This window comes from Macaca thibetana, chromosome X (genome assembly GCF_024542745.1).
Source record: "Macaca thibetana thibetana isolate TM-01 chromosome X, ASM2454274v1, whole genome shotgun sequence".
Classification (NCBI taxonomy): domain Eukaryota; kingdom Metazoa; phylum Chordata; class Mammalia; order Primates; family Cercopithecidae; genus Macaca; species Macaca thibetana.
The window spans coordinates 25,870,180-25,881,130 of NC_065598.1; the positions used below are offsets into that span (position 1 = coordinate 25,870,180).

Below are 10,951 nucleotides of genomic sequence, written 5' to 3' on the forward strand. Positions count from 1 at the left end.
ATTCATCCTTTGAAGGGCACTTACACCACGTCCATATCTTTCTTGGTTATTGGGAGTAATGTTGAAATGACTGATTTCAATTTCTCTGAATATATACCCAGAAGTAGGGTTGCTAGATCATATGGTAATTCTAATTTTAGTTTTGGAGGAACTTCCATAGCATTTTCCAAAATGACTGCACTAATTTACATTCCCACCATCAGTGTACAAGGATTCTGTTTTCTTCACATCATTGCCAACACTTGCTATCACTTGTCTTTTTCATAAAACCAATTCTAACAGGTGTGGGGTGATATCTCACACTGGTTTTAATTGACATTCCCCTATATATTGGCCTATATATTGAGCATTTTTTTCCCATATCATTTGATCATGTGCAAGGGCAGAGTTGAAGGCTTTGATAAAAATTCAACACAATCAAAACAATTGAATTCATGGACATGGGGAGTAGAAGGATGATTACCAGAGTCTGGGTAGGGTAGTGGGAGTTGAGGGGGATGTGGGGATGTTTAATGGGCACAAAAACATAGTTAGAAAAAATGAATAATACATATTATTTTATCATACATCAAGGTGACTATAGTCAATAATAACTTATTTGCATATTTAAAAATAACTAAAAGACTGTGATTGCATTGTTTGTAACACAAAGGATACATGCTTGAGGGGACTGCTACCCCATTCTCCATGACACACTGATTTCACATTGCATGTCTCCATCAAAACATCTCATGTACTCCATAAATATATACACCCACTATGTCCACACAAAAATTAAAAAATAACTAATAAAAATTCAAGACAAGTACATGGCAATAACTTTTAGCAAACTTACATAGGAATGAAATTTCCATACGGTAAATTGTAGCCAAACCTTTGTAACTTTGAAATTAGAAGCATTCCCAATAAAGTCTGGAAAAACACACAGAGGTATGATACCACAAATCTGGATTGGTATATATAGCCAATAAAAATCCATGCATAAAAATATCAAAATAAATAAGAGGTATGAAATGGAAGAAAATACCATTCACAACAGCAACAATACCTAAAACGTACCTAAGTTGAAACCTTACTGAAATGTACAAGATCTTTATGGAGGTAATTATAAAAATTTACTGATACAGTTGGGGAAAAGGTGCCAAATACAGCAGTATTCTATGTTTATTCAGGAAAATAGAATATAGGCACACCTCAGAAATATTGTGGGTTCAGATCCAGACACCACAATGAACTGAATATTGCAATAAAGTGAGTCACAATTTTTTGGTTTCCTGGTCCATAAAAAAGTTATGTACACCCTATACTGTAGCCTATTAAGTTTTCAATTACATGATTTTTTAAAAAACGTACATACCTTAATTTAAAAAATACTTTAATGCTAAAAAATGCTAACAATCATCTGAGCCTTCAGTGAATTGTAACCTTTTTCGCTGGTGGAAGATCATGCCTTAATGTTGATGGTTGCCTATTAATAAGAGTAGTGATTGCCAAGGGTTGAGGTGGCTGTGGTAATTTCTCAAAATAAGTCAACAATGTTGTCTTAGTCCATTCTCACACTGCTATACAGATACTAACTGAGACTGGATAATTTATAAAGGAAAGAGTTTTAATTGACTCACAGTTCCACATGGCTGGGGAGGCCTCGGGAAACTTACAATCATGGTGGAAGGTGAACGGGAAGCAAGGACCTTCATCACATGGTGGCAGGAAACAGAAGAGCAAGCAGGGAAAATGCCAGAGCTTATAAAACCATCAGATCTCATGAGAACTCACTCATTATCAAGAGAACAGTATGGGGGAAACCACTCCCATGATCCAATCACCTCCTGCCCTCAACACATGGGGATTACAGGTCCTTCCCTCAATACATAGGAATTACAATTCAAGATGAGATTTGGGTAGGGACACAGAGCCAAACCATATCATTCCACCAGCCCCTCCCAAATCTCATGTCTTTTCACATTTCAAAAGCAATCATGCCTTCCCAACAGTCCCCCAAAGCCTTAACTATTTCCAGCATTAACCTGAAAGTCCAAGTCCAAAATCTCATCTGAGACAAGTCAGGTCCCTTCCACCTATGAGCCTGTAAAATCAAAAGCAAGTTAGTTACTTCCAAGATACAACGTGGGTACAGGCATTGTATAAATGTTTCCATTCCAAATCGCCAAAACAAAGGGTCTACAGGCCCCACGCAAGTGTGAAATCCAGTGAGGCAGACATTAAATCTTAAAGTTCCAAAATGATCTCCTTTGACTCCATGTCTCACATCTGGGGCACACTGATGGAAGGTTGGGCTCCCATGGCCTTGGGCAGCTCCTTCACGGGTTGGCATTGAGTGCCTGCTGCTTTTCCAGGCACATGGTGCAAGCTGTTGGTAGATCGACCATTTTGGGGTCTGGTGGATGGTGCCCTCTTCTCACAGCTCCATAGGCAGTGCCCAGTAGGGACTCTGTGTGGGGGATCCAACCCCACATTTCCCTTCCGAACTGCCCTAGCAATGGTTCTACATGAGGGTTCCACCCCTGTAGCAAACTTCCAGGCATTTCCATGCATCTTCTGAAATCTAGGTGGTGGTTCCCAAACCTCAGTTCTTGCCTTCAGTGCACCCACAGGGCCAACACCATATGGAAGCCACCAAGGCTTGGGGCTTGCACCCTCTGAAGCAATGGCTCAAGCTGCTCCTTGGCCCCTTTTAGCCATGACTGGAGCAGGGGCAGCTGGGAGACAGGAAAATGAGTCTGGAGGCTGCACAGAGGGGCCCTGGGGCCCACCCACGAAACCAATTTTTTCCTTCTAGGCCTCTGGGCCTGTGATAGGAGGGGCTACCACAAAGGTCACCTAAATGCCCTGGAAACATTTTCCCCATTGTCTTGGCAATTAACATTTGACTTCTTACTACTTGTGTAAATTTCTGCAGCCGACTTGAATTTCTTCCCAGAAAGTGGGTTTTTCTTTTCTATTGCATCATCAGGCTGCAAAATTTTCAAGCTTTTATGCTCTGTCACATCTTGAACACTTTGCTGCTTAGAAATTTCTTCTGCCAGATACTCTAATCATCTCTCTCAGGTTTGAAGTTTCACAGATCTCTAGCACAGAGGCAAAATGCTACCAGTTTCTTTGTTAAAGCATAGCAAGAGTGACATTTGTTTCAGTTTCCAATAAGTTCCTCATCTCCATCTGAGACCACCTCAGCCTGGACTTCACTGTTCACATGACTATCAGCATTTTGGTTAAAACCATTCAACAAGTCTCTAGGAAGTTCCAAACTTTCCCACACCTTCCTGTCTTCTTCTGAGCTCTCCAAACTGTTCCAACCTCTGCCTGTTACCCAGTTCCAATGTTGCTTCCACATTTTCAAGTATCTTTATAGCAGTGCCCCAAACTCCTGGTACCAATTTATTGTATTAGTCCTTTCTCACATGGCTGTGAAGATACTACCTGAGACTGGGTAATTTATAAAGAAAAGAGGTTTAATTGATTCACAGTTCCACATGGCTGGGGAGGCCTCAGGAAACTTATGATCATGGTGGAAGGTGAAGAGGAAGCAAGAACCTTCTTCAGATGGTGGCAGGAGAGAGAAGAGCAATTAGGGGAAATGCCAGACACTTACAGAACCATCAGATGTCATGAGAACTCACTCACTATCATGAGAACAGCATGGGGGCAATTGCCCTCATGATCCAATCACCTTCCTCCCTCAACACTTGGGGGTCACAATTCAAGATTAGATTTGGGTGGGGACACAGAGCCAAACCATATCAAAGGAAGTCTGCCACATTGATTGACTCTTCCTTTCACAAAATATTCCCTGTAGCATGCCATGCTGTTTGATAACATTTTACCCACAGTAGAACATCTTTCAAAACTACAGTCAATCATCTCAAACCCTGCCTCTGCTTTATCAACTAAGATTTTGTAAGATTTAAAATATTGTGTTTTCATTTCAACAATGTTCACAGCATTTTCACAGAGTAGATTCAATCTCAAGAAACTACTTTATTAGTTCATACATAAGAAGCAACTCCTCATCCATTCAAGTTTTATCATGAGATTACAGCAATTCAGTCACATCTACAAGCACCATTTCTAATTCAATTCTCTTGCTATTCTACCATATCTGCAGTTACTTCCTCCACTGAGGTCTTGAACCCCTCAAAATCATCCATAAGGGTTAGAGTCCATTTTTTCCAAGCTCCTATTATGTTGATATTTTGACTTCCTTCCATCAATGACATGTACAATGGTGAATCCTTTCCAGAAGGTTTTCAATTTACTTTGCAAAGGTACATCATAGAAATCACAATCTTTGGCAGACTTTTAAAATGTATTTCTTAAATAATAAGACCTGGCAGTGAAAATGACTTGTTGTTCCATGGGCTGCATAATGGATGCTATATTAGCAGGCATAGAAACAACATTAATGTCTTTGTGTAGCTCCATTGCAGCTCTTGGGTAACCAGGTACATTGTTAATGATCTGTTAATGAGCACTCATATTTTGAAAGGAATCTTTTTTTGTTTTCCTGAGCAGTAGGTCTTGACATTGAGCTTAAAATTTTCAGTAAGCCAAGCTGCAAAAAGATGTGATGTCATCCAGGCTTTGTTGTTCCATTTATGGAACACAGGCTGAGAAGATTTAACAAAATTCTTAAGGGCCTTAAAATTTATGGACTGGTAAATGAGCACTGGCCTCAAACTAAAATCACAAGCTACATTAGCCCATAACAACAGAGTCAGATTGTCCTTTGAAGTCTGGCACCAGGAACTGACTTTTCCTATATAGCTATGAAAGTCCTAGATGGCATCTTCTTCCAATATAAGGCTGTTTCATTTGTTTTTGAAAATCTTTAGTGTAGTCATCCTCATCAATGATCTTAGCTAGATACTCTTGATAACTTGCTGCAGCTTTTCCATCAGCACTTGCTTCATCTTGCACTTTTATGTTATGGAGAGAGCTTCTTTCCTTAAATCTCACAAACCAACCTCCCCTGGCTTCAAACTTTTTTTGTGCACCTTCCTCACTTCTCTCAACCTTCATAGAATTAAAGAGAGTTAGGGCCTTGATCTGGATCAGGTTTTGGATTAAGGGAATGTTGTGAATGGTTTGATCTTCTACGTTCTCCAAATCAGCAATCAGGCTCTTTTGCTTTCTCATCATTTGTACATTCACTGGAGTAGCATTTTTAACTTCCTTCAATAACTTTTCCTTTGCTTTGACAATCTGGCTAATTGTTTGATGCAAGAAGCCTAGCTTTCAGCCTCTCAGCTTTCAACATGCCTTCCTTACCTAAGCTTAATTATTTTCAACATTTGATGTAAAGTGAGAGGCATTTGAGCCTTTCTTTCACTTGATGACCTAAAGCCCATTGTACAGTTATCAATTGGCCTAATTTCAATATTTTTCACCTTAGAGAAGAGGCAGGCCCAAATAGAGGGAGAAAGGGGAATGGCTGACCAGTTGAGCAGCCTGAACACACACAACATTTATCAATTAAATGTGCTATCTGATATGGGTGCTGTTCATGCTTCTCCAAAACAATTACAATAATAACATCAAAGATCACTAATCACAGATCACCATAACAGATATAATAGTCATGAAAATGTTTGAAATATTGCCATAAATACCAAAATGTGACACAAATACACAAAGTTAGCACATACTGTTGGAAAGATGGCACTGAAGGACTTGCTTGAATCAACGTTGACACAAAGCTTCAATTTGTAAGAAAACATAATAACTGTGAAGTATAATATATCAGATTGCAATAAAATGAGGTATGCCTATATTGCAAAGATATCCATTCTCCTTAGGTTATTTACAGATATAGTTTTTATCTACAGCTTCCAAGATGACAACCAAGCTAGTGTTTCTTTCCCATGCCCAAAATTAACCATGGGAAATCTAAAGAAAAAAAAAAGAACAATGCCATAAACATCAGCAAAATAACAAAGTGAGAACCCCGAGAGATACTAAGTCTCTGTTGAACCAGTGCTTATATGGCGGCCCGCCCTGAAGTGAAAACAGATCCATAGCCTGCAGTAACAAACGGATGACAGCATTAGTTGCAGGAATTATTTTAAAGTTCTGCCTTTGCTTCTTTCTGCGTGCCTGGGACAATGATTTTCTACAGCTGCATTTAAAGAATCTGAGGCAACATCTCAGGTGCCACATGCTGGAATCATGGGGTAATAACAAACATTTGAGTTGGTTAAAGCAGTATGAGTTCAGACATTGTAGTAATAACCCCCTAAAATCTCTATAGCGAATGAGGGCTGATTTTTTAAATGATCATTGTAATAGAATATAAAACATATACTAAAATAGAAGTGTCACAGTGAAGCACATGTAATAAGAATATTAATATACTCCTGAAACATTTGATGATGCTGATGTCAGCCAAGAGAAAGCACTGACAAAGCTGCCATGATAAGGAGTCCCCTTATTTTCTCCTTGTTGATTTTTGAAGGCTATGGTTGGGAGAAGGGAATGAATTCATAACAAAAAAGGGAAAAATCGCAAGGCCTGACAGCAGTCAGTGGGTGGACCTTAATTGACTGCTGAAAGACTGCACATCTTAGAAGAGAAGAGGGCTCAGCATGTCTCCTCCTTTGCCCTAACTCCACAGCATAACTAACTGGCTGCAGCTAGGTCTAGGAGGCCCCAGGCAGTAGTGGCCAGATGAATTGCACATGAGGAGTCTCAGGAAGTTGAAGTCTAGTCTGAGAGGGTGTCCTCAAGTCAGTAGAGGGAAGGAACATGGCAAGAATGAAGTGATGACACTGAGTGAGGGCTGGAGGCAAAGTCCATTCTGGAAGAGGGTGTCCCACAGAGCCCCATCCCTACTGTCAGTCTTGGAAGGTCCTGGCATGTGTTCCTGGCTCAGGCTCCACCTTACTTCCTACTCAGGACTCTCAGGGAATGAGATCCTCCATCTCCTGTTGACTGATTCAGCTCAGCAGACAGAGAAGTCTAAGGGTCCACGAAGAGCCCTGGAAAGAATTTTATGTGAGTTCTTCAGCAGCCACCCAGTCCACAGAACACACGGTGAGTGACAGACCCCCACCCCTGCTGTTATGCTGGGAAGGCCAGGTGGGCATGGCCGGAAGTGGTTCCTCCTGACTTCCGCGTAGAAAAGCGGCCAGGCAGGAGGCCTTGGTCTGAAAACTGCTGCGTCGGGTCAGCGGAAGGGGGCATCCCAGATCTTCTCAGGTATCTTAGTGGGTATCTTGACCTAGAACTCGAGGGACATTCCCCAACAACTACAGCCCCCTATCCCCTAAAAAAAGGGCAGCTTCAGAGAGCCCTGCCCCATCCTGCTCCTAAGATGGTAACTTAGGAGTCCCGAAGCATGGCTGTTAGGCCAAAAGTCCATTCGCTTTTTCCGTGGGGTCGAAGAGCGTGAAGTCCTCGGTCGAAGGCTGGTGGACTCAGGTCAGTAGAGAGAGAAATCTCAGGCACTGCGTAGCTAGGAGGAATACTCTGCTTAAGACTGAAGGGACTCCATGCCGCAGCATGGGTTGCACCGAACTACGCCCCTGATGTCAGCCTGGGGGTCCGGGCAGGTCTCTAGAGAGAGGTGCGTTCTCTCTTTGTCCCCGTGAGAGTCAGAGAGGTAGGTCCCTGGTTGTAAGAAGGTGGCAGCAGGTCAGCGAGGGTGATTTCCAGGTTGTGGGAAGAGTCAGGATGAGGAGTCTGATTACCGTAGGGACCGTTCTCAATATAACAGCAAGAGCACTCAAATGCCTCCGCTGCTGTCAGTCCTAGGCGGTCTGGGTGTCCCGGAAAGAAGTGTTGGGCAGGAGTGCTTCTTTATTTCCTCCTGGTTAGTACTGTAAAAATTCCTAGTGTCAATTTCAGAGCGGCAGAGGGGAATGGGCCTCTGGGACTTGACTGCAATTTTTATGATGATCCAGAATAAAAACGGAGAGGACCACACCTCTGAACAGAGGGGCCCCCACTGCCGGTCCCTGCTGTCACCTCAGTAAGCCCCAAAATGGGCTGTCATGCTATAGTCTAACACTCACTCTTAACTTCCTCCTAAGTTCGAAGGAGACAAACAGACCAGGAGAACAGGAGTCCTGCGAGTTCCTGGAGCAATTGTTTCATGGAAACCTCCAGAAGGGCCGCTGGTTAAAGCCAGGATAGTTGCTCTCTGCCGAAGGTGTTGACATGATGTCACTCTCTCCCGTCCAGGTGCCAACCTTCATGTCCACACTCCTACCTGCTGTCATAGGCCACAGCCACCATGCCTCGGGGTCAGAAGAGTAAGCTCCGTGCCCGTGAGAAACGCCGAGAGACCCATGGTCCGCCGCAAGGTCTCACAGGTCCCCAGGTCACTGCAGAGAAGCAAGAAGAGTCTCGCTCTTCCTCATCCTCTTCTGCTGTTTGTCGGAGTGCTCGTCGTAGGTCTTCTGATTCCTCCGTTCCTCAGGAGTCTCAGGGAGCTTCACCCACTGGCTCTCCTGATGCAGGTGTTTCATGCTCAAAATCTGATGTGGCTGCCAAGGGTCAAGATGAGAAAAGTCCAAGTACCTCCCGGGATGCCTCCGTTTCTCGGGAGTCTCAGGGAGCTTCACCCACTGACTCTCCTGATGCAGGTACTTCATGCTCAAAATCTGATGTGGCTGCCAAGGGTCAAGATGAGAAAAGTCCAAGTACCTCCCGGGATGCCTCCGTTTCTCAAGAGTTTCAGGGAGTTTCACCCACTGGCTCTCCTGATGCAGGTATTTCATGCTCAAAATCTGATGTGGCTGCCAAGGGTCAAGATGAGAAAATTCCAAGCACCTCCCCTGATACCTCCCTTCCTCAGGAGTCTCAGGGAGCTTCACCCACTGGCTCTCCTGATGCAGGTGTTTCATGCTCAAAATCTGATATGGCTGCCAAGGGTCAAGATGAGAAAAGTCCAAGCACCTCCCCTGATGCCTCCGTTCCTCAGGAGACTCAGGGAGCTTCACCCACTGGCTCGCCTGATGCAGATGTTTCAGGCTCAAAATCTGATGTGGCTGCCAAGGGTCAAGAAGGGGAAAGTATAAGCCCCTCCGAGAGAACTGTGTTCTTTACAACCGCAGACCGAGATCCTCTAAACAGGAAAGCGAGCAAGATGGTGCAATTCCTGCAGGAGAAGTTTGAGAAGAAAGAGTCCATTTTGAAGGCAGACATGCTGAGGCGTGTCCGCAGACAGTACAAGCCTTGCTTCCCTGAGATCCTCAAGAGAACCTCCGAACGTTTGGCGGTGGTCTTTGGCGTTGAATTGAAAGAAATGGATTCCAGCGGCGAGTCCTATACCCTTGTGAGCAAGCTGGGCCTCTCCAGTGAAGGAAGTCTGAGTGGTGATAATGCGCTGCCGAAGTCGGGTCTCCTGATGTCGCTCCTGGGTTTGATCTTCATGAAAGGCAACCGTGCCACTGAAGAGGAGGTCTGGGAGTTCCTGGGTGTGTTGGGGATATATGATGGGATCCTGCACTCAATCTATGGGGATACCCGGAAGATCATTACTGAAGATTTGGTGCAAGATAAGTACGTGGTTTACCGGCAGGTGCGCAACAGTGATCCTCCACGCTATGAGTTCCTGTGGGGTCCACGAGCCCATGCTGAAACCACCAAGATGAAAGTCCTGCGTGTTTTGGCTGAGATCAATAACACCAGTCCCGGTTTATACCCACATCTGTATGAAGACGCTTTGATAGATGAGGTAGAGAGAGCATTGAGATTGAGAGCTTAAGGCAGAACTGGCACTATTCCCTTGGCCAGGGCACCTTATGGGGCCACATCCTACAGATCCTCCCATTCTGAATTAGAAATTTTGTTTTATGTTAGAAGAGAGTAGTGAGCTTTCTAGGTAGTGCAGTATAGTAGAGGCTGGAGGGAACAAGATATATCTCTTTCTTTTGTCTTGTTATACATGAGTAACTTGTAGATTTATGTTTTATTTCTTTGTCAATTTTCAAGATTGTTTCTGTTAAGTGAAAGTTTATTTTGCTTCAGATTATACAATTATCAAAAACATAGCACTCACATTCATGGTTGTTTAACCAATTTGAAAGTTACGGTTTGGGTATTAATAAAACAAAATCACACAACATATTTTCGTTGTAATTCAGAACTAGATAACATGGTAATAGAAAATGGATTTTGATATGAATCTTAAAGAACTCCACAATAAAATAGTTGACATCATAATATGACGAGAAAGAAAAGGAAAAACAGAAATGTAAAAGTTGTTTAATTCTTGGTTTGCCTAATTCCTTTTCCTATTTCTTTTAGTATAAATAAAGGATACCTGGATTTATTTAGGTTATTAAGACTGCCGTTTGTTTTGTTCTAGTGCACTTCATATTCTATGTTATCTACTGCATCAAAAAGCCTTTCTGATTGCAGGGTGGTATTTTCTGGGTTTAAAATCATCACATGAAATGCAGTGATCAATATAAGCCAGAATGAGTTCACTAAAAACCTTCTTGAAAATTTCAAGGCGGCTACATTCAAGGAACTTGCATAGGCTTAAATTGTCCCAAATATTTTCAAGATGTGGTAATTTTGTTTCTTAATATAGCCTTAGGAAAATTAAAAATTAATAATTTATATAAAAACACATATTATGGTAACTGTCATTTATGACAGACTCAGTATTTCCTACTTAGTATGCCATATTTTTTATGGACAGTATTTATACCCCCAAATTCCTACAAGATGGGGTTTAGCAGACTCACTTCAAAATGAATAAATTGCACATTTCTAAAAGCTCACAAGCTTGTAATTGACAGAGCTGGGATTAGATCTCTGGTCTGGATTCATCTAGAGCACACATTTTCCAGTCCTCTCAGCCTGAGCCAGACTTTGTGTCTTTTAATTCATTTTTCCTCTCACTGCCCAAAATGCTTATCAGAGCATTAAAAGGACACCGTACCCAAAGCACTTCTTTGGAATATACAACTAGAGTAATCAT

General features: G+C 42.5%; 1 protein-coding gene across 2 annotated transcripts; it reads left to right on the top strand.

Moving 5' to 3' along the window:
- Nucleotides 1–8,251: 8,251 nt before the first annotated feature.
- MAGEB6B (MAGE family member B6B) lies at nucleotides 8,252–9,876 on the top strand. 2 transcript variants are annotated; one of them, XM_050777708.1, is made up of 2 exons: nucleotides 8,252–8,603; nucleotides 8,856–9,876. In XM_050777708.1, exons 1-2 carry the CDS (start codon nucleotides 8,252–8,254, stop codon nucleotides 9,725–9,727), a joined length of 1,224 nt encoding a protein of 407 aa, XP_050633665.1. In that variant the 3' UTR covers nucleotides 9,728–9,876. The 2 variants fall into 2 exon arrangements, with proteins under 2 accessions (XP_050633665.1, XP_050633664.1); XM_050777707.1 differs by having other exon boundaries at nucleotides 8,252–8,555; nucleotides 8,808–9,876.
- Nucleotides 9,877–10,951: the final 1,075 nt, after the last annotated feature.